Here is a 24,857-nt window from a genome sequence, read left to right on the forward strand (position 1 = left end):
GCAATTTTTAATAAGCCGAGATTGAGCGAGTGAAGCAGGTGTGAAACGAGAATGACGGGAGACAAAAGTGGTAGATAAGACGGGGAGTCAAGAAAATCAGTAGAGGGTGAAAGGGAAAAAATCCGACAAGATCAAACAAGAATGTCGGGCCTGTTCTTCTTTTTGTCTTGGTGGAGAGGACGACAGACGAGAGCTGCGCAGCGGGGAGTGTCGCTTCATTATTCAAACTTAAATAAAGAATTCCCTTGTAATAGTTCAAGTCGTTCCGAGTTGGTCAAGCCCATCGTTTGTTTGGCTTTTCTCTCTGTATACTTGCTGATTCGACTTTTCAATTAAACAAGAAAAGAGCCCGGCAACTTTTATGTGGGATGTCGACAACCTTCGACAACCTTCCACCGAGAAAAAAAAAGAAATACTATTGTTTTAAACAATTAACAAGCGCCATAAATCGACAGCGTATAGTATACCCAACGAACCACCATAAAAAGAAAAATTCTAATTTCCACGTTGGTTTTTCAATTGAAATTCAGTCCATAACGACCGCGAATAACGCGGAAGTCCCGAAACAGAAACAGAAAACAAAAAAACTCTCAAACGATAGAGATAACATAACTTTATGTTGTTGCTGCTGCTGCTGCTGTATAGACTACCAGAGTATAACTCTACACCGCTACTACACATAACAATATAACGGAAGGATCACGAATCTATTTTTCATCCCAAAGTTGGAAGCCCCCAAAAACGTCTCGACTGGGTGTTATTACGCAATTTTCGGGGTTTTCCTAATAAACTCTATAGGGAAGAAATTGGGAAGGTGGGGCGGCTGTTGGTGATGGACGAGAAAGAGGTGGAGGTGGCAAGCAGGAGGAAGTTGTGTGATATCGCGATGACAGGGTCGACTATTTGATTGGATGACTACCGTATAAGGTGATAGGAGGTTATATCGTTCACACGCTCATATTTACACGACGCTGTTTTCGGGGCACGGGATACAGACAGCACACAAGGTTCGGCATTTCTTTTTCTCTCCCGAAGAATTCAAAAATCCCCGTGAGACAGCGCGCGTTCAGCGACTGATTGGCCGTATGCAAATAGCTCTTCGACGGTTGATTATCATTAAAAAAGAAGACGAACAACAACTTTGGAGATATTTCTCTCGTCGACGCACGAATGCGGTTTTGGCCGATTCCCGTTTACAGCATGTCCAGCCTCACCTTTTGTACCTTTTTGGTCCTTGTTCCGGGACATTGACGCGCTCGACTATATGACTCGACACTGACCGAGGCGTGTATATATGTATAAAGTGTCGAAAAACAATTTCAAAAAAAAAAAAAAAAGCTTTGCGATCATAAAAATAAAACCAAAAGAATAAAATTTACAAAGGCCGAAAAACAAGGAGATGAATTGGTAATGATGCGATACGAGCCCTCAAGAAGGAAATAGCACTTATCTCGCACCGTAGTATAAGCCTTAAGCCCTATATATATTACGCGGGGGGAAGAAAAAAAACAGGCTAACACCAAGGTAAGTCAAACCTGATCCTGAGGAACCTGACGTCAGCATAATCTGGTGTTATGCCCGGCGAGTGAAACAGCCGACAACCAACAAAGAAAAAGATGAAATTAAACCTCCTCCGACTCATTTGGATTTTTGTTTTTTGTTGCCTATAGATATTTGTGCTCTACAAAAGAAATCAGAGACCTTCCTAGAAACCTTTCCAATAATACTATCGATATGGAAGAAAATGTGATCGTGAAAACTGTGAAGGTAGGTGCAAACCCCCCTCGAAAAAATAATAATAATAATAAAGTCAGGGATAGAAACGAAAACACAAGGAGAACTTGTTCTCCTGTCAAAACAAAAGAATGTCTTCTGGTTTAACCAAAAAGAAAACCAAACAAAAAGGAGCGGGCGAAGGTCGAGCGATGGAAATGAGCGCACTGACGCAAAATGAAAAACAAAAAAGAACAGAAAATTCAACTGAACAAAAACAAAAAGGAATTGAAAGAAATAAACTTTTGAAATCAAATCGGAATGCGTGCCCGAGATTTTTCAATGCTACACGCTCTTTATATACTCGGCGTGAAATCACTCCCGAGAGGCTTCACGTCGACACATCGAAACAAGTTTGAATTTCAAAAATCAGTGTATCATGTGAGGCGTGATCGAACCACTTGGTATATACAGTACGTAAGAGAAAAATCCCGTCAAACTGTCGGGCCGGGGGGTGGCCGCCGACCTATCGCTACAAGTTTTTCCTGCCTGTCTGTATACATCCGTAATCCGCATATCAGTAGTTGAGTAGTAGCTTATTCAGTACATAGAAGAGAGTTCAGTGTATATCTATAGTAAGCATCAGCCGGCCCTCTACGTATATATACACACGGCAGAGATGAAAGGCGTGAGAAGGCTATTTGGATAAGAGCCCGATATATCACGACAGGACACAAGAGGAAGAGAGAAAAAAAAAAGAATTCCAGGCACAGGTGGGGGGTAACGTCGCCCATTCTGGCACTACTATGTTAACGCTGTCATCTCTCGGCCGGTTTTGGGGGGAGAGCAACAAAGTCTAAAGGCCAGTGTCTACTACACACACAAATAACTAAGAGCAATTCACGGAAGAATAGCTCGAAGAATAGCAAGACGAAGGATATTTGTTAAACGAATAGTAGCGTGAAGGTTTGAAAGAAAAGAAATAAATAAAAAAGGTAAAAAAACAGAAAAATCGAGAGCTTACATCCAGTACACTGGCGCTTGCGTTTGCGAAGGACTCGCCGGGCAGTGACGGGATGAATGATGAACATGTCTTCGGAGAAGGACGAAGACGACGCCATGGTCGATGGAAATCCCAACCGACCAAACGAGACGAAAATCAAATTGGATACGACAATTTTCTCGCTGTTTTTGTTTGCACAATCGCCGACAGGACACAAATCGACCGAGTAGAAGAGGACGAAAAAATCGAGGCTATCGGATATACTATATATATTCTAATCACAATGTTGTGCGAGTTAAGAAATCCGTCGGTCACGTTTCGGTTGCAAGGGCCCGGAAGGACATGGCGGCACGCTTAACAGTCAGTCACGCAATAACCCGCGATGGATTCGCTTTTCTTTTTTCTTCTTCTTCTTCTTCTTCTCTTGATTTATTTCGATTTTTTTCCTTTAGTCTTCTTTTATTTGGATTTGTAGGTAATCACGACCGTGTCTGTCTCTCGTACGGTCCACCCGTTCAATACAAACTTCCTGCTCCGGGGTAATAAAGAGTCCACCGGAGGAAAAAAAAAAAACACGTACGGAAGCGAATGATTGCGCGAGCTAACAAAATAAAGCCCAACGGCCACCATGGGTTTTTTCTTTCCAGCAGTTGCTGTGTGCTCTCCTTCGCCCCCTATATGCAGGTAGAGTGTATATAACAGCAGACCCACTAGTCATCGGTCATCAACAGCGCCAAAAAGCGTTACAAGTAGAGTGTTATCATCAAGCAGCACGTTGTTGCGCGGTTATTGCTGGACGCCAGATAACAACTCTCAAAGAGACATGACGTCCATGCAGAGAGACCAAGGGTCTGCGGTTCCCAAATTCTTGTTTTCTTCTGGGTGAGTAACGCACGACTTGACGAAAGAAAGAAAAAAAAAAACGCAGCAGGGCAACACCTTGTAGTTATTTTATTCCTCTCGCGTAATCTACCGGCTGAACCCCTTTTTCGGGTCCGGTTTATATATTTAGTCACAATTCGTCGATTGTCTCCTTTTTTTTTCTTCACGATTTTTTTCTTTTTCTTCTTCTGCTATCGAGGCAGGCAACCGTAACAATAGTGGCCTCAAATGATAGTGGGGATGAAGCAGAGAGAAACGAATGAATAGGGCCCCCTCCAACCTTCGTCTTTTTTTCACTCTCACTGCGGCTGGCACTGGCACTGGCACTGGATCGGGACTGGCGTTATCTGGGCGCTGACTGCCACTTCACGATGATTGTTTGCTTTATGGGACGTTAAGGCGCTTCTCTCTCACTTTCTTAGACGTGCACAGAGAGAGTCCTCGTGAGTCTCAGACTACTAACGAGTTCAAAAAGATTCCAGCCAGTATATTTTTGTTACTAGACATCAATGTCTTTCTCCTTCTGACGTGAGAGGCGTTTCTTTCTTTTTTTCTTTTGTGTTGTCTCACTTGATCATTCCATCGCGTCCAACCCTCGTCTGATTCCCTTCTTCCAGTCAGAGCCCCAAAAAATAAATTCGACGGGAAAAAAATGAATCACCATCAACACCATCCACCACCTGCTGGTGGCTAAAGACTTGTTTCTTTCTCCCCTTCTTCTTCTGAACTTGGACAACTGCTCAGTCGGTTGAGAAGCTTCTTCTTCTTCTTCTATTGTGTTTGTTGGTAAATAGCAGCAGATCCGGGTTATCCGGCCGTTCCTTCCCTCAAATCACTCAACTTCAACGTGCGCGACGATCCAGCCGGCGACAAACGACACACACAAGAAGTGAACGAACTTGCCCAGCACTTTTTTCTTCTTCTTCTTCTTCTTCTTCTTTTGGTGACGCTCTGGTAAAATAAGACACGCAGTCACGCACTGGCGACGATCGCCTTTTCACACAGGCCGATTCGTTTGGCCTACATGTCTCATTCCCCAAAAAAAGGTTTCAAGCTTCCACCAGAAAAAAAGAAAACACACGAGATTTTCGGCAGAAGGAAAATAAATAATTGACGATCTGTTATTAGGAAGGGGGGGAGTTCCTCTTTTTCATATGGGAACGTGTCGTCTTCTTCAAGTCATTTGTCTCACTGGCCAGCGGGATGACATGCTCCTCGGGACGGTCATTAAGTTTAGTCCATCAGCAAGAAAACGGGGCTGGCTCCCTCCTCAGGTATATAGAGATACACAACCCACAAGAGCAGACGAAGCAAAGGGAAAATAAAAACTCAAAATAAGTCGCGACGATTGGATGAGTGGGACAGAAGAAAAAAGAAAGAAATGAAACGGCCGAGAGTCACTCGGCTTGTTTGATTTACGATCGTCGCTAGTTATCACACGGCATCTCTAACCGGACGCATTTCTTCCCAAACGGCTCGCCGAAACTGCCGCTCACCAGCAGATAAGAAAGAAAAAAATACTAAAAAAAAATGAAAATGAAATAAAAAGAACCGAGGACGCGGGCGCGCACACACACAAATCAAAAATCAGATAAATAAACTCGACAGTCGACAGTCCCCGCGATTGAGTTGCTGGGGTTTTTTTCTTTTTTTAGATACGACTTGTTTTTATTCTTATCCTTTTTTCTTGGTCCGAGAGTTCACGAAATTCTTCCTCACTCGTTAATTATTCCCCGGTTGACGAAGGAGCCCACAATCGCGACTGCCATCCGTCATCGTGACAATCGACAAAACACGCACGTCAAAAGCCGATAGAGTTGTGACAATTCAAAGCGTTTCACATCTGCCAAAGATGAAGAGATGTTTCGTTTCAAAATGTAAAGTCTAGCGTCTTTTCTTCAAAATGTCAGGAATTCGACACAGTCTAAAGGGATGAGCGAGCGCACTGGTTTTTGTTTTTCCTTTTGGGTTGGATGGAGAATTGAGAGCGCCCGCGACAGCACACAACACACACACACAAACGCGCCCAACCGCCACAGTTGGCTCCAGGTAAACGACTAAAGACGGCGACTTGGAGGCCGCTCGCTTTTGCTGGAGGTTTTCTAGTGGCGGCGGTTGGCTGGATGGTGGCGGGTGCTGCTGCGGTGTAGAGCGCGGCTGAGGCTTACCGCGCGTACATCGTCCGCCGAGGATTTGGATCGGTACAAACGTAATAACTGTTTCTTCTTCTTCTTCTTTTTTTCATTTTTCAAAGGCAAACTAACCAACCACTTAAAGTCGCAAAGTAAACAGCCAACATATATTAACTACACGATAGTCTCTTTTTTATTCCCTCCATTTTCTCAAGTTTTGTTTGTTAGTTTATCGTCCTCTTCTTCTTCTTCTCTGCCTTTCGCTTTGGTCAAAAGACGAAGAGCCAAAAATGCCCTCAAGTTCGACTCATTAGTCTTGGTGTACAAGTCTCATGTCCATCTGGAAACTCATTAACATATTACGCTCGGTCGCTCGTTGACTTTGCGCTCATCACGCGCACCGGACGATAAACACGCTGCACTAACCATTTCTTAAATAGCGAAAAGGAGAAAGAGATAGAGAGAGAGAAGGGACGGCGAGGCGGAGTGTATAAACTCTCGGCCAAAGAGATAAATAAATGAAAATGAATACGAGGAATAAACAAAAAAGCGCAGGGCCGTAGGTAGATAGATATGAATAGCGCCACCATTTACGTATGGACGTGTATATTGTCATAATATCGATGTAATGGCAGAAACCGTTTCTTTTCCCCCTATGCGCTAACAATAACCGGTGGAAAGAAAAAAAAGAGGGAGGTGAATGAGAATATTTTTGGAAGGCATCGAGAAGAAGGGCGTGCAAAAGATAAAGGTCCGTGTTTTTTTTGTTTTTTTGCCGTGTTGCAGCGGTTCGGCTCGAATTGTTTCTGCTCCCATCGTTGCCTCGTACACCCATTCCGCGTCATGTTCCATCTCTCGCCCTCGTCCTTCTTCTCCTTCACGTTTTTTTTTTCTTTTTTGTATTTTAATTTTCATTTTGTTATTCATTCGAAAAAATGAAAAATAAAGATAAAAAAAACTACAACTCGTTTCTCTTTTCACTTGTTTTTTTTTTTCCCTCTTCTTTCTTTCCTACCGGCAAATGGAATTTCAAATTTCAAAATGTTCCAATAAAAGGGAAAATATGTTTGGGAGCTCCGGAATGACTGAGTTACACCGCGGTTTCTTTTGTTTCTCCAGTATCTTCTTCTTCTTCTTCTCTCTATCGTGCGTACACACAATTTTATTTTATTTCTTTTTTTCTCGTAGATATTTATTCCCGCGCTCCGCCTCCCTTCCGCCAACACGTACTCACACACTACACTCTCTCTCTTTCTCTCTGTTCCAATCATCAACAGACTTATTTAACGCTCACCGTCTGGCCAAAGCCAACGATGCCGCCTTCAATCTGCTTGTGGATTCAGACTGGCCGAGCTCGTTACGACACGCAGAAAGAAAGAAAAAAAGAGAGTGCGACAGGAGCCAGAAAAAGAGATAGGATATACCTGATTACCTATGGACACGTTAGAGACTCTGCGGGATGTTCCGGACAGGAGAGGAGGAACCCATCGACAGCACATAACCGCAGCACGAGCTTATGCGTGAGTCCAGAGTGTAGTCAAGCAGACGAGCCTACCGTTCGTTGGTTGGCCGTCATTCGTGAGCTGCGTCCTGCGCCAAAAGGGATTTCTTTTATTTCCCACAGTTCGGACGCGGCGCAATAAAGGAAAAAAAATCGGGAGTATCGCCGTATAGGAAATATAATCAAAAGCGAAAAATAAAAAATAAAACGAGAACAAAATTGTTTTTCGGTCTAACGGCGGCGGCGGTGGATGGGCAACAGTTTCTTTTTTAGTGCGAGAAGACCGTTTCACATTTCATTAGCAGATTGGCCATTTTTATTTATGTGTGTCTCCTATATTTTTCTCGGCTCTCCTGTCGTGATTTGAGACGCCGACTGAAAACCTTCATCATGTCCATTGAAACGGAGATTGAGATTGAATCCCGTTTCGCCATTTTTTTTTTCGGTAAATAACTGTTTCCATCACCTCCGTTTTGGGCACACATTTCAAGGTAGTATTTTTCGGCTAGAGAAAATTCCCCTCTTCCTACGTCGATATTTGAATAGACTAGGTTTAGCCCATCCATCAAAATTGCGGTTCTTGTTTAGATTTCTTGGAAAAAAGAAAAATACAAAACTCTAACCAGCCAGAAAGAATTCAATAACAATAACTGGAAACAACAACAACAACAACAACAAAACGAAAGAAAAGATAAGAGAAGGTTGTTGATGTGCGTGGGAGAAAGTCTAGTCTCGTCAAGAAAAAAAAAACAAGCATCACTGCGTATCAGAGTTTAAAGAGTTACATAACGGCAGTGGGTGTGTTGCTGCTGCTGCTGCAGTGCTCCGGTTGGCTACTCTCGTGCGGGGAGAGCTATATCATCTGCAAAAGACGCTAGATAAGAAGGAGCTGCTGCTGATGTCTTCCATCCCACACACACGGGAGAAAAATATTCCAACGTGAGCGTGCCAAAAGTCATGACATAAATCATGGAACTCTTGAATAGAAAGTGATGGAATAACTTGCATCGCTCGAGCAGCAGCAGCCTCCCTTTCGTGTCGACAAACAGACAACATAAGAGAGAGAGAGAGAGACAACGGAGACGACGAATCATCATCATCATCATCCGAGTGGATTAACGAAACGACGGACGGACAACAGAGACGAGTCGAGTATACACGTGCAGAGAAAAGAGAAAGATCTGACGTCTAACACGCGCGTGATATTTTAATGATGCCCGCGCTGGCCGTGGAATAAAGTTGAAAAATAAAAAACGAGCTAGAAATGATGGAGTCAAACACACACAAAAAATAAGATAAGAGAAAAAAGGGAGAGAGAGAGAGATGTACGCGCGTGAGCAGCCAATGAAACGGACGGACGGGAATTTTGGTTTCCTAGTGTCTTTGGAACGGATTCTTATTGGTGATATCTCATTGAAAGCATCAGCGTGTGATGTTGTACGGGTGAACCGAAAATTCCGGCGCGAAAACGACGAGCGTGGCGACATTACGTTCCGATATTTTCGGTTCGAAATGAGACAAGGACGAAATAAGTGGCCACAACTCTCGGCCAGCGAGCGATGCCAAGACGCGATAATACCCAGCAAAATGAGAGAGAATATATATATCGCGCACAGCGTTAAGTCTACAACAACAACAACCCGAACAAAAAATGGAGGGAGTAGTCATGAGAAAGGTGGCACACGGTGCGTGAGTGATTTCATCGAGATATCCATCTCTCAATTTTCATTTATAAATTTTTTTTCCCCTTTCACCTTTCCACTCGTTTTGCCTCAACTGTTTTTTTTCTCTCTCTCTCTCCAGCACTCCAAACAACCGACAATTTTCTATAGCGCTCCATTGGGTGCCCCGATGGCTGGCAGCTCCCGGCTCAAGACGAACAGCATGGCTATTTTGGTTCCAACGGATCGGCATCGAATTTTCATCGAGAAGAAAGCGCAGCGCCGCCAGAGGATATTCTATGGCATCAATCGATGGCATGCTGAGAATCTCTTTGAAGCGTGTCGAAAGCACCTCTGGTTGATTCGATATCTTTGATACAACTCCGGCTATATAGAAGGTGCGCGCAACTGCGCACACATGAAGCAGCAGCGTCGAAGGTGAATGTTAATGAGATCAACGAGGGAGAGACCGGAGAGCGACGCGCGGGTCTCTCTCTCTCTCTCTCCATTGGGGCGGCGCTAAAGAGGAACTAACTAATATAAACTCGGCAGTTGTAATTCAAAGCGCCCGCTCCCACAGACTTGCCTATTTCCCACGCCGAGTAGACCCACACGGGCGAGAGAGTTGCAACGAAAGCGAAAGAAAGAAAAATTTAAAAGAGAAAAAGAGGTTAGAGCGCGAGCTGATTCAACTTTGTCTTGGATTCTTTTCACTTCACGCCGAAAATCTGTTAAGTGGCCCCAAAGTCAATTGAAAAAAAATTGGAGGGACTTGATAGCAATAATCATCGATGAACTGCCGAGATAGTCGGCCCCAGCAGCAGCCATCCTTTTAAGCTGATCATCAAAAATGAAAAAAAAAGAGGCCTCTCTCTCTCTCTTTTTTGAACTTCTAACTATAGCCGACACTTTCACGCGGGAGAGTCCGAACTCTGAAAAGCCCCGGCCGTCCTCGACCGAATTGGACAATGCAATTTCGTATTTCTTTTGTATTCTCCCATTTTTCAAATATGGTAGAGGTGGAGGAGTAGTACAATGGAATCATTTTTAACTCGACCGATATGAAGTCATAAATAAAAAATCATTTCCGCGGCTACCAGCCGAGCGCTTTATTAACCCACGAAAGAAAAAACAAAAAAGGCGAAAATTGAAAAATTGAAAAGAAAACGGGTCGGTCCGCACACACACACCAAACCACACCGCAGCCGTTGAAACATTTTGACGGTCACACGTCACGCACGATTCCGTATCAGTTTACCGACATCGCTGCTCAATTCTCTCTCCGTACGTGTTTGCGTTTTTTCTTTCTCGTATTTTGTTTGGCGAGAAAAACCAACAACAACGAAAAATACATATAAAATTACAAAATGCTTAGACCATAAACGAATTGGGATACAGGAATCAATAGACATTTTTCCCTTGCCCCTACTAAACCCAGATAATAAAGAATTCAATAGACAAAAGAGATGGTTGCACCTATATATATAACCAAAAGAAAAGAGAGAGAGAGAGAAAAAGACCCCCCTGGTGTAAAATAAATATTTTTCGGTTATTTTTCTTCTTCTCCGACGTAGAATGAAAAAAAAAAAAAAAAAAAAACAGTCCCGCCGGAGATACTAAATAGAATCGACCCCTTGTGTACGCAAACACATCCACACACAAAGTAGTAGTAGTAGTAGCTCGCCTTGTTTTTATTTGAAAAACGACTAGACTTTTGCTCAGTTCCGCGACCCAGCGATCCGGGAGCTCTTTTTTATATTCAAATTGTTTGCGTTTACTTTTAACTGTGCGTGTAACAATTTCCCAGGATGAAAACGAAAACATTTCATTTTTTTTTTCAAGTCTCCGGCAGGAGGTCAGCAAACCCTTTTCATTTCCCTCCTCCCCTATATAAAATGTTGTTTGCTGTTAAAAACAAAATAAGAAGAAATGAGCTCGCCTGGATGCTCTCTCAAAACATTTAGATATAGCCGTCTCAATTTGTGCAGGTCGCCTCCTTCTTCCTCATCATCATCATAATCGTCCTCCCTCTCCGCTCCTCACCGCAGGTTTTTTATTTTTTTATTTTTGTTCCCTTTTGTTTTCACGGCGTTTTGATTACCCCAAAGTCTTCCTCTTGACTTCTATCGTCTACCCTCCTCAAAGCAGAAGAAACTCCAGACAATCATTTGATATTAAAACGCTGTGTTATGCGGCCGAAAAATGGCCTCATAACAATCTCTCGATTTCATTCGTGTTTTCTTTTCTTTCTTTTTCCCTAGACGGAATGGATAGACGGAATCGTTCAACCCTTGATTGTTATAACGACATAACATTGCGCAAAGCCCCCCCTTTTGTTTTCTTCTTTCGATATCATGGCCGCTAGCGAGGACGCGGGCGAAATTCTAGAGGAAACCCAAAATGAGCAAGAGAGTCCATAATAATAAATGAGCCGATCCTCGCGTCTGCTGCTGCCGCTTCGTTCGGTTTTCTCGAGAGTTTTTCCCCCCGCCATCAACCGGCACCGCTGCACCGACCGAGTCTTTGTCCTCGGTCGTGTGATTATTCTCCGGTCGCTGCCGATTTGGGCTCCTCTCATTTTTTAATCACCGGGAGACAAAACACGGAAGTCGGTTCATTATATTAAAAAAAAAACGTCCACATGGAGGAATACAACTGACCCTCAACGACCTTCTTGTTGTTTTTCGCTGCTCACCAGGAGCCAGAAGGGCAAGATAAAGGATTGAACTTTTCCTTATTGTACATAGTAGACAGTGTTGCGGCTTTGTTATATAGCGACGTACTACATACACACCTGTGTGAATGTGTGTATCTTTTTTTTCAAAATTCGAAATAAGGTAAAATGAACGCGCCGCGGGTGAGTCTAATGCGGCGCTGTCCCTACTCATCGGCAAATGAAGAGAATCATTTTCGACAAAAAATTAAATTCTTTTCTCTCTTCCGTACAACCATTCGGCACCCCCCTCCGATGAACCGCAACTCTTCTTTTTTTCAAAAAAAGAGAGAAAGAAAAGCTTTAAGATTTCCCACAGCGCATTGGGCGCGATTTTCTAAGGCACGTAGAGAGAGAACTGGCACACACAAAGACACCTGAGAAAAAGAATGAGAGAAGAAGAAAACAAAAACGATTTTAAGAATTTTTAGATTTTCACTTTCACGACAGTAGCTGTATATCATCAGCCCGCTTGGGGCTAACAACGCTCAATTCAGAGGTGTCCGTGTGTTAGTTCTCTCTCTAGCTCCCAGTGTGTGTATGTATGTATAAAAAAGAGTTGATTATGCCGCCACGCCAAAACGGTTGGCGGCGTGATACTTGACGATGACTTAGAGACCGTCCCAGCGACCGAGAGCGGGATCGCCATTTCGTCGTATCTTACTTTTTTCCTTCTAATATTCCTTTTCCTCTTCACTTCGTTTTGTATTTTTTTCATTTTACGGCGGCCGCCAGCTGGGTATCAAAATACACCTGCAGAGTCTTGCAGGTTTCAAGACAGCTGACTTTTTCGGTCTCTCTCTACATACTAAGCAACGCTTATGGAATCGGGCGGCCGACTTCCATCCAATCACCGGCAAAAAGGGGCCCAGTCAAATGCTCATAATTTCTTCTTTTTGCATGGCGTTCGGTGCATTATGTGAGCGACCTGATTTTCTTTTCCTATTAGTCCACTAATTTCCGATTGTCTCGCGTTATTAGACACCAACCACGATCTGAGGGGGAACAGGTGAGTGACGAGTCGAGATGGGAGAGAGAAAAAGCTCGGCAGTTTTACGCTAGTGAAATCGTATACCACCAAATTCACGCCATTGTTCCGTGAATGTCGACAAATTCTTTTCTTCTTTTTATGGTATTCGACAATCTTTTCTTTTCTTTTCCTCCCTTTTCATCCATGATGATGGAGCACCTTCATCGCCATACCGGACGCAAATCGTTGCCAATCCATCCGCATGCCGATCTCAACTTTGCAAGAGACATAAATCGCACGGCTTCTCTCTTACACGCTGCCGTGATCTCTACTACAAAAAATCTTCCGGATGGAATTTCTGTTAAATATTTGAGTAGCCACGCAAAAAAACAGAAGGCCACATCCCGCATTTTATAACAAAAAAATAATAATAATTCCTTGACGTTTCAAAACTCGGCAGCGACTTGGTTTGTTTGTTTTTTTTCGAGAAAGAAGTAAAAAAAAGCGCATCATGGGAACCGATGAACATTTCAGGTTTTTTTTGTCCAAAACCCTCGTGTTGTTTCTTTTAAATTCTCCCCAGCGTGTTTTTTTTTTTAAATAAAATTCCCTTTATTAAGAACCCTTTTTTCTCCTCTTTATGGCGCACACACATCTTTGATTACATCTCGGGCTCTATATTATGGGCGTGGGTCGGATATTTCCCAAGTGGCATTACTTTATCCTTACACATTTTCTTTTTTTTTTGTAAGTCTTCATTCCTTTTTTTTTTGTCGGGGCATAAAAATGATTGCTACCTATGAGTACACGTTCCTTTAATTGTATTTTCTCTTTACGAGACGGATGCTGCTGCTTTTTTTCTTTATATTCCTGCTTGACGTCATAAATCTCTGAGCTCTTGGATTCCCGCGTCTTTTTTTTCCTTTTCTTCCTGCTTCTTCTCTCTTTTAAAATATTTAAAAAAGAGTCATACATTAGCCCAGAATATAGCCGACCATCTGGACCACCTTGATATTCTTTGTACCTCTCCTGATTCTATTCTAACACATTGAGTGATTTTTTTTTTTTTTTTTCAAAATGGAAGAGAAAAAGTGGAAAAATAGGAACACGGGAATATAAAGGCCAAGTGACGTGAAGCACCGGGCCACGGCATACCATCACGCCACATAGTCTTTAAGAAAAATAAATAAACTCTGAAAGTCATGATATAATTTTTTGCCGTTTTTTCTCGACTCTTTTTTTTTAAATAAAACCCCGGCCGAACGGTCGAATATAATGAGAAGTGTCAGTTTGACGTGACTCAACGACGGTTTATAAATTCCGCACCTGTTTCGCTGCTCTTCTTAGCATTACACACACACACACATTTACAAGGTCTGATCGCGAACAAACGGGCGATAGCAATCTGGACGGAGGGGGGCAAAACGAGATGATGGAGAACGATTTCAACGGTTCAACAAAAAGCGGGAATTTTCAATTGAATTCCAATCTAATTTCTAGAAAATCCAAAGAATTTCAAATAAAAAAAAATAATAACCACCACCACCACCGAAGGCAGCTGCCAGCAATTGTCTCGCGTGCTTTTATTCTTCTTCCCCGAAAAACACTCGAGTTGCTGCTGGCCGCGATGATATCAATAGATCGGTTCGAGTCCGCACGTCAAAGCTTCCTCCTCGCACCTTTATTATACACACATAAAAGACCATTCACAAGAGAGAGAGAGAGAGACTCCGGCCCATCACGAGTAGACGGCCAGCAGACAAGAAGGGAACTCAGAAGGTGTAAGAGATAAAGACCGAAAAATTGTCTTTCTTGTTCGTCTGACTCTATACCCTTATTTCTATCTGTCGTATTGTTCGAAAAAATGAAAAGAAAGTGGATGGGGAGAGGACTGCATATACGGCAGTCATGCAGTAGTGTGTGGCTGCCACGGCATTCAGAAAGAGATGAATCGACGGAACCCGACAAGAGAAAAAAGAATAAAAAAATAAAAATAAAAATAAAATAAAAAAACCGGGCCGGTCACGCGAGAGACAAGCGCCAGCCGATTGGCTAGTGAACCCGGGCGGGAGATGAATGTCCCCCGCTTGCACGGCTATTGTTTTCTCGCATGGCGCTTGGCGTGAACAACACGAAGGGAATAATCAAACAGATAAAAAACAAAAAAAAAAACAAGAAATCAGGTTGACCGATACGGCCGGAGAAACCTTCCTCCCTCTACCTACTAGACCATCAACCGCTCGAAAAAAGAATATAGAGGTAGGCCACTGCCGAGGCCAGTGCAACTATAATACCAATAATAATATATCGTGCATTCAACTCGCTGGGCATTTGGACACACAGTGAAATAATCACCAGATCACGATTTAGGAGACGAGTAACACGAATTGACGGGTGCGCACGTAGTGGTAGTAGTAGTCTATCGGATTTTTGGAAGAAAAAGCGGCCATTGTGACCAGCCAACAAGGTTGTTATTCTTGATGGCCGATTGCGCGTCTTTGTGGGTAGTTGCTTGTCTTCGGCATGTCGATATAAGCAAACAGAACACACACACAACAATTTTTCATTTTTTTTTTTACAGCGGTTACGTCCCGCTCCGCCTGTTTCCATGGATGCCATCCAGAAGAAAGAGAGAGAAAGAGAGAGAGAGAGAGGATGAGTGCCGAAAAAAATATTGAAGTGGAAGCGGCGCGCATGATAATTATCTATTGCGCCCGCACGAGCTCCACTTTGCGGTCGCCGGATGGGCAAGCAAGCTACTAGCTGCATGGCTTCTATAAAATACTACGTCTGCACGTTACGCCGTCGTTCCGATCGCACTGCGCCGGACGGATGTTGACTTCTTGGTGCATTGGCTTCTCCACATCGTCCGGATGTAGCGGCTGCTTATTTTTATACACTTGGCCATAACGGGTTATCCATTCCCACCAAACAAAATGAAGAAGAAGAAGAGAAAGTTGACTCCCAAATTTAGCCTAGACGCCTATTACGTCAAAATCTGTACGTGATTGACTTTCAATCAGATCCGGTTCCTAGTTCAAAAACCAAAAAAACCGGAATTATAAAACAAGGAAATCGCGGGCGCATTTGAATATAGCCCTTAGTTGGGTCTAGGGTATTTCTTTTTATCTTTTCACGGACCAGAGAGATCATTTTCAAAAGGCACAACGTCAGTTAAATTCGTGGGGGGTATCGTAAACTAACCCCATTTTAGAGACGATGAGTTGCCAGTCGAGGCAAAACGAGAAAGAGAGAGAGCTGAGAGCTGAGGCTACAAGTTATTTGGCCTGCCAGTTGTTTTTCATTCCGTCGACACGGAACATAACGAGCGCGCCCTCTACCCGCTGTGCGCCTTTCCACACACACACACACCAGCCGTACAAAACGACGTACACGAAGTAAAAAAGGCGAAGTCTCAACCAAACAAAAAAACAAAAAGTACAAGTAGATAAAAAGAAAACAAAGAATGAAAGATGGTTCAAGTTAATAAAAAGCCCGAAACAAACACCAAAATATTGTAAGGAGAGAGAGATGCGAGCTAAAGGCTCCGGGTCGTGCAACAGCCGGAACGCTGATTAGTTGCGTAATGAATGAATGCCACCACGCCTCGTTACATACGAGATGATGGATGATTCTTCTCGTTTTGTTCTACCTTTTTACTCCGCGTTCGATTCTGCCACATCTCCACCAGAGAAAAAACCCAAACAAAAAACAGAGTGGGTCACGGAACAGTTCACGTGCATCACGAAGGTATAACCGCGAAATCGCCAAACTCACGAGAAACTCTCTCCCTCTTTACGAACGACCTTTCCTTTCCATCGCCGAGCTATTTATTTCGATCCGCGGACGGGGGATGGTGGTGGTGGTGGATGGCGGATCGTTCCGCACGCCAACCCATCCATCTTTGCAGAACAAGACTCAACCGCTAGATGGAGAGTGATCCGCCTCTTTTTTGCGATCGATGAGCCCAGTGAATAATAAATATCAAAAAGAGGCACACAAACATTTTTCCAGGAGGCAGTAAAAATAAAAAGTGCACCTTCCGTCCGCCGACGGAATATATGGCGCAAGGTGGTTGCCGAATCGGCCGCACGCTACTGGCACGCTATCTAACGCTCACGAAGCAAAGTAGACTCACGAAAAAAAATAAAAATACGAGTTTTTTAAAAAGACTTACTACTTGCGCTCCCGTGCCGTTTGGTGGCGCTCTCTTGCGCTTGCGCGTAATAATTCAGCTGCTCCGATGTCGGCGGTTTCAAGTGCGTCGGCAAGGTGCTGGACGAGCTGCAAGGAGGTGCCGACGGTTGATCCGGCCGAACAACCCACGGTTTAAACCAATTTCGATCTTCCTTCATTTTTCCCTGTACAAGGAACCAATAAGGAAAAGGCAAACTGTTAGCATTTAATGAAATTCAAGATTGATTTACGGCCAAGTTTGATAATATGAAACGGCACACTTCATCATCCGTAGATGGAGCGTAAGCAAACACTTTCAAAAGTCTTATCGAATCGGGTCGTAAAGATTTCAGCGCGCAAGTCCCAGCCGACGGCCGCGCCTTTTCGCGCTTTCCGATTCAAATCTCCCGCATTTGAATGAGATGGCGGCTTTCGGGCGATTATGCCCATTCAACGCGGACGACAATGAAAACGACACCAACGGGCAAGGCTAAACCGGCAGGCCATCTTATTCACGTGCACGAGGAGATGGAGTTCATCACACTTGACGGAATCCAAATCAAAGAGGAAACGTAAAGAGATGCGCATTTAAACGTAACCGAAAAGAAAAAGAAAAACATTCAGCGGTGACGTTATAAGAGCAGGATTCAGGCAGTTAACCACTCGCATCCCACCGCAACAACAATAACAAAAGAGCATCGTGAGAAATGTGTGTTCCAAGACGTTGTCTAGATATTCGTCTAGCAACTGCTATTCATCTGGTGAAGCCGACCGGAACGTCTCTGCATATATCCACATAAGTTGGTACCATCAGAAACCGGAATCAAATTAATGGGTGGAATGCAATTCAACGAAAACAGCTTTCGCCGCAAGTCAGAAAAAAGGACTTTCTGTGGGGTAGAGGGAGAAGCGATGACGGATGGCTGAGCTCTCGGCAGACGGGCAACGCGCCGTCCGGTTTTGATCGGCGAATAACACAAATATTTACTGTTGAATTTTCTAGAGGGGACCCCTCCGCCATAGCAAATAAAGATGAGAGGATACAGTTGCCTTATCATCACGACATTGCGTGAAAGGCACGTCTCACGATCAAGGTCGCCGTGTTTCAAAGAAGAGTGGATAGACCTATCCATCTATCCGTGCGGATGACAGGCCGTGAGGCATCGGTCGCGCTCGTGCGGTTCAAAAAAGAAAAAAATTCGTCAAAATGCAGGAGAAACAAACTCAAAAGATTCCCATTCACCTCCCACCATCTTTGCGTTGGCCAGAAAAGAGGAGGAATAACTCGGGCGCGCCCTGCTAGCTACAAGAAATAAACATGACATGGCGTGTCGAGCAGGTAACAATTACAAGACATCGCAAAACAAAACAATCCCAGTCACGAGTTCAAATATTACTGCCAAATTCAACGTTTTCACGTCTTCTTTTAAAGTGTCCCTCCCTCGATTAACATGACCTAACGTTGCACAAAATCAACGGGGGGGTATAAGGAAAAATGATTTACATTCGCGGCGAATCGATTTCGGGATCTTTTACCTTTTGCGGGAACTGGAGAAGAAAAACGGCGAGAAGCAGACGATGATTTATGGGTTTCTGCAATTAGGCGGCACTTTGAAATTTTCCACAAACAACATTTGTTGGATTAACTACTTTCTTGTTTATCGACAACATAGCGGTTCAACACTCGGCGCTTCATCACACAACAACGGCCAATTTTTATGGTCCGATGCGAAAAAGGTCAAGAGATATAAATAGAACTGCCAGAATCAAGTTTCACACACTAAACAAAGTCTTGTAGCTAAACAAAAACTGTCCGTTAGCCACCAAAATCGTTAATGGACTGCTGGTCACTTCGTACCTGGCACATCATCAGCGTTTCGAGGAACTAGAAACTTAATCATATCGACCCAATCTCGTCAATGCCATCGAACACCACTCAACGCAAGGTCACTGATCTACCTGAGTTGCACACTTTTCAAGAAAACATGTTATACACAAAGTGTGCCAGCAGCTGTCGAGTCAGACGATATTATTTTTTCAAATAGAATCACTTCGAATGTCATTGACAGGGAAAATGATAAGTGTGACCACGGGGGGAATGACGGGACTTGTAAGTCTGCTCTCGAACTAGGGACTTTATAAGTAGCACATCTGTATCACTGAAACTAAAACCTGAATTTGGGTTTTCACTTGGGTAATATTCACCGCTATTTGGTAGCACGGGTGTCGTGAAATAACAACTCTGTTTTTGCGTTTTACAATAGAGAATACAGTGAGAATTAAGATTGAGAAAGAGTGGGGAATTGAGAGCAACAGCGAGAACCGTCTTTCGTCGTCGTGATCTTGTTCCTGACTGACCACGTGATTACGTGAACGAATTTGGCGCGAAGGGGTAAACGACTAAAAAAAAAGTGGGATAGGGGGAACGGAACAGTGTTGACAGATTGGGGAGGATAATTCCGATTTCTGTTTTTCATGAATGATTTTACTTACGTCAAAAGATGGTTGGTTTACTTTGACTGGGGGGTGTTTTTTACGACCTTAGAAAAAAATACAAAAAGGAAAAATACCTAGAAATTGGTAGGTATCAAACTTTGGTAATTTAAACGACTGACAATAGAAAATACAGGTGATTTACTATAGGGCCAGACTGGGGCGTATTTCAGCAGGATTTGCATGTTTTTCGGTTACCTATTTGGGTTTCTGTTTGTGACAAAAGTAGAGGGATAGGTTAACAAACCAATATTTTCATGTAATCGAGTTGCTTGCTCAAACGTTAAATTCAATTCAGAGGAAATTAATTGAATAACAAAGGTAAAGAGCGAATCGATCGAAAACCCCTCTTCAGGATAATAGATTACACTATTTTAATTTCATTTTTGAACGCTAACTCGTCTACTTCAACTCCCGTTATTTCATTAATCCCGGACAAGCTGTAGAAATGTCCAGTTACCCCACCCATCGCTGTCTCGTTTAAGGTTTAACCCTTCTCCAGAAAAACACATAGCAGAAAATATAAAGAAAACCAGTTCGTTGGTTCGTTCGTGGCTGTCTGGTTTTTCAATTTCAGTAGGTTTTCTACTTTAAAGTTACGAAACTTCTTCTCTGCCAATTCCAATTAGCATGAAACTTTTTTCCCCCCTTTATCACGAACGCTGATATCGTCTGGTGGATTTTAAATAATGGCTTCCAAATTGTGTCCCGTCAACAGCGGACGAAGACGAGGTTAAATCGGTTTTCATCAAGTTCGTAATGAGCCCACAGGTCTCTCCACCAAACTTGGGAAGAGAGAGAAATTCGTAGAATGTCCTTTTATCATCAATTCGGCATAGGCGAACAAAGAAAAAAAAAGCCAAAGCTATTACGCGCATACCACACCGCCGATTGCTTCTGGCTGGCTTCGTTCCGAGATGCCGAGATACCGTCATTATAATAAGGCTGGTGGTCCCGCAACTTCTTTTTTTCATCCATCGGCATGTGTGGTACGCCGCCGAGGGTGCGTTCCATCTCGTTCCTTCAGAACGACCATGTCGCGAATGCATTTTTTGGGGTTTTCTTATAGAAGAAGAGGGGCTGTTGAACGTTTGCCGCTTCGATTGGTTTGGTTCCGTCTGGTTCGGTACAAACTGCATAATTGATTGGCATTTTATACCGTTTTATAATCGAATTTGAATCTGCATAGTCGGGGCCCAACCTGCTGTCGCTTATATTGTTCTCGTCGGACTCTGAATCAAAGTGGGTAGTTTTCGAATTCAACTTTCCAATTAGGTTCGCTCTCAATCAAATGTCCGTTGCATTTGCATATTGTATAACATTCTTCACCACCACAGGCAGCAATTACGTTGCCCCGTTATTTCTTACTTTCAAGATTTTTTTTTTTGCCCCCCCGATAACTTAATGAGAACCGGTTCAACGCTGATTTTCGGTCGTCGTCGTCATCGTCCAAAAATTTACGTTGGTCGATAAAGAAGGTTGGTATTTTACAAGAAACTATACTACCAATCGCCGACAATTAATGCTGTTGAAGAATAGACATCCTCGTCTGACGACAAGGCTATACAGCAGCCAGCCAGCCCCCCTTCGTGCGGATGCATGGAATGTTTGTACACCTGGCGTCATGGATTTTTTTTTTTTTTCGTTTGAGATATTTGCTTCAATCTCATCTTCAAGGTATCGGCCAAGATTTCGCAATACCCTTTGTTTTTATAAAAGCTAATAATAATGAAAACTATTTTGTAGATAATACAAAATTGAGGAAGGCGTTGTTGTTTGCTGCTGCAGCGCTGTTAATACAGGACGTTTCGCGGCGGCGTTATATCACCCGTCCGCGACAGGAATTTAATAAGCCGTGACGCAGTAAAAGGCAATTAAGCTCGTGAGCGGGCGAGGCGTTCACCATGTAAACCAGCCAGCCATCGACTCACCAATAATCTCAAATGTCATCAACAAATACTTCCTCGGTTATCCCTTTTTTATTCGTTCATCTCCTCCGGTCCGTGTAATGAAAACAGACACTCTAACACCAAGGTGAAAAGAAAAAAAACAAGAGCGTGCATGTATCTTGATCACGATTAAAAACCACACCGATGCCGCCCCCTTTCCGCCTATTTAAGTCTTATTCTTTTTTTGGCGAAATTGTCTTGGAATTTGTATCGCGATGCCTTAACAAAGTCACGAACTGATGAAGACGCCGCACTTCGTTTTTGAAAATGGACGCTCGATGGTGCGCGGCGGCAGCAGCAGCAGGTTTTCGTGCGGTCAGGTAAAACTATTTCGCCACATACCAACGTCTTTACAGTTTACGGTTCGTTATTATTAGCGAAGAAGGTACTCGGCAAACAGTAACGATGAAAAAAGCGTATATAAATAAAAAAACAAAAGAGGTTGATGATGCGTCTCCAATTGACCGATCGTGGAAAAATTGAATTTGGATATATACGTAGTAAAGAAAGAAAGAAAAAAACGAACGTGCTAGATGTTAACAATTTGAAAAAGGCAAGTGCATTCAAGGTTGATGTGCTCTAGAGGACGGCGCCAAGGCGACGAGCCCCGTCGACAGCTCTCAAACATGTAATAAAGAAAAGCATTTTCATGCGGCGAGTGTCCTACCTGAGTGAGATGGAAAGGTCACGATCACGCAACTCGTCGATTCGTTCGGTCTTCTTTCTTCTTTTCACAGCACTAACGACACCGGAGGACGCGCTGGAAGCAACAACGCAAAGCACAAATTCGAATCGGAACAAATGATGCCGAAAATTGGCTCTCGCTCCGCTTCAACAGACACACACACAACACACTCACATGTACAAACTGTGTCAGCAGCAAATTCAGTTATTATGGTTATTAAGGCTTATGAATTTATTCAGTTTTTCTTGTAGGTGGGGCAAACAAAACAAAAAAATGGGTTTTCCTCTCTAATAGCCGAAAGGGAAGTTCTAAACAAAATAACAAATGGACGCGCGCACCGACTCTCTTGTTGCTACCGCTACCCACTAAATCCAAAACCTGACTGAGAGATCTATCGAATTGCTGTCGCCGGTAGACCAAGCCTCCTGTTGGACTCCCTTGGTGGGTAAGACCTGGCAGAAGCGGTTGGTGCGTTTGTTTTGTTGTCTGGGAAGGGCGGCGGCAGCAGCAGTTGCTTTTTTCTTTCCATCACGTACATAATATACAATAACTGGATGAACAAGTCGTATAGAGCTGAACAAAATCCAGTGGAAAGAAAGAAAAACAAATCAAGTCACAAAGGCATTCAAAAGCCGCAACATTGGAAAGAAAAGGAAAAGGCGAAACAATAAATCTTAATTTCATTTTCTCCCTGGACATTTTTGTCATGTCCAATTGTCTGATGAATTCCGGTTCGCCAATTCAAGTTCTTCCGAAGCTAGTGGACTCGGTGAGAGTGCGGTTCGTCTCTGTGCGTTCCCATATTGGAAAGTTGATTGGTAACTTTGGCTTGGTTTTTTTCTAAGTGCTCGTACCAAGAAGCACTCCCATTGACTCGGCATTGAACCTATTCAACCGAGCGAGAGAGGTGTTGACGATAATCGTGTGATGGTCGACTGTGTTTTCATGCGGTGGTGATGACCCACGCGCGGGCGCAATAACCTCGCGCGTAGAGAGAGAAAAGCCGTACTACCTGTAGTATTACAGGGCCATCCGTATAGGCTCTATATAATAAAGATACCTTTATCTTTCAAGCTCGACAGGAACAAGCCTCCGACGTTACGTTTCGCTGGGTTGGTGTCTCTTTCTCTCGGAGGTGGACGCTCGATGAATGTTCACATCGACAACAGGAACACGGGGGCCGGCAGAAATAGCGTGGCTTCTTGAATCATCAGGACTCGCGACGGGCAGAATAAACAGATGGGCTTAGAACACAATCGGCCGTCTTCCTGCCTGGGCATACCTCTATAAATATAGAGATATGTTCCATAGGCAGTTGGGCGACAGTAAAAAGAGGAATAGAGTAATAATCGCTTTTTGTTTGTCTCCCACGATTTATCTGCTCACGACGGCGTGCAGTCGACAAACCCCGTCTTCCCCTCATCAGGTGAATTGTTCTCACGAATGTTTTGAATTTGGATGTGGACTCTGCACGCCGCGAAGAATCTGAAAAATCGCTCGATCGAGCGCGCTCCGCTATTCTTGCTCGAGTAGAAATCCAAGGTGTTTGGTTATATACGCTGACCACTACCGTTCTTCTGTTTCTCTACACAGAAAGCCGCTTTTTCTTTTGGCTTGAACACGTTCCTCTTCTTCTGTTGTTTGCATTCCTTTCAAAACGATCACAAAAACCTCCTACACAACAAAAAAAGCAGCTCGGGAAATGGTACAGGCGTACTACGTTCATCAAAAATGACACAATGATTAGAATACACTTTCTTTCATTCATTGTTTTATGGATGAATAAAAAACTGAGCGTGCCGAACAACAAATAGGCACCGGGAAAAAAAAGAAATGTTCGTCGAAAAACTTTCTCCAGTCCATTTCTTAAATTTGAGATTACTATTATTTTGTTTTTCCCCTTCACAGTAATTGGAGAACATGGAATTGAGTTACGACCAGTACTCCGATTGTCCTACATATTCGTGCGTTTTTCTCCTGGATTTAGATAAGTGGGATTTGAAACGAAAAGAGCAAAGCCCCGGCCAGATTTGTAAAAGTAATTGTAAAGGTAGCGCCGCTGGCTTACGGTAGGATGCTTGATGAAGTTGTTCGACATTTTCCCTTTCTTTCAGTAGCAGATCTATGCAATCGAAAGTAACCAACATGCAAACGGGTTATTCCAAATTCTTGATTAAACTTGAACATTAGAAATCTGTCATTTTTGTACCCAGTTTAAACAAACCGGTGCGCTTCGAAATGTTTCAACTTCCCATTGTGGAATGTCATTTTTAGCTTCCGGAGTGCACGTTGAGAATTCCGTTACTTTCTCGCGTATTATATTTGTTTAAAAAAAAATAAAAGCTGCATAAGTACTACCCTACTAAAAAGTTTCCCAACATCTTACCTCACGGAATTTAGCGATTTCCAATTGTCCACTTTGGTTGAACACAAGGAAAACGAGGAGCAAAATAAATTTCAAGCCTTGTCATAGATTCAGTTGCCTATCCTTTTAACGCTGCGATCTATAAAATCCGTTGATAAGGGTGAATCAGATTGCTAGAAATACTTTTCTGCATGGGCGTCTGTATATTGTCACTCGAGTATAAAAAAGAAGTAACGCTCTCTTTCGCTCAATTAACACGAACCCCCGATAAAAAAAAAAAAAATCAAGGGCGACAGAGGATAGAGCCAGTTTAAACAAAACGGGATTCGTACTGGTCGTAATAACGCAGTATTCCTTTAAAATGATCAGAATAAAAAAAGGAAAGAAAAAATATTTTAAAAATAATAATTAAAAAAATTAATTCGATAACATATCAACGATACAGTACACAGGTCGTGCAGGATCTCCATTCGTCACCCTCGGTTTAAAATACGCAACTTCTGCTTTTGAGACTTAAATCGAGTTGGCGAAGACGCACTAAACTTATTTATAAGAAGTGGAAACAGGGAGGCAGCACCGCAGGAACATCCGAAGGAAGGGGGGGAGTAGAACAG

The 24,857-nt window shown here is 43.2% G+C and overlaps 1 protein-coding gene across 3 annotated transcripts in view; it reads right to left on the minus strand.

The window, feature by feature from the left end:
- Positions 1-23,688, minus strand: part of LOC124340783 (pleckstrin homology domain-containing family G member 5-like) — an 88,803-nt gene extending 65,115 nt beyond the window's left edge. The window contains exons 1-2 of one of the 3 annotated variants that reach the window (XM_046793427.1): positions 21,861-23,688; positions 16,753-16,936 (exon numbers count right to left, since the gene is read on the minus strand). In XM_046793427.1, the coding sequence (XP_046649383.1) occupies positions 16,753-16,930 (178 nt within the window). In that variant the 5' untranslated portion in view covers positions 16,931-16,936; positions 21,861-23,688. Of the gene's footprint in view, positions 1-2,737; positions 5,655-16,752; positions 16,937-18,287; positions 19,091-21,860 lie in introns of those variants that run through there. The other 2 variants (XM_046793426.1, XM_046793428.1) reach the window with 2 other exon arrangements.
- Positions 23,689-24,857: the final 1,169 nt, after the last annotated feature.

This window comes from Daphnia pulicaria, chromosome 5 (assembly GCF_021234035.1).
Source record: "Daphnia pulicaria isolate SC F1-1A chromosome 5, SC_F0-13Bv2, whole genome shotgun sequence".
Classification (NCBI taxonomy): Eukaryota; Metazoa; Arthropoda; class Branchiopoda; order Diplostraca; family Daphniidae; genus Daphnia; species Daphnia pulicaria.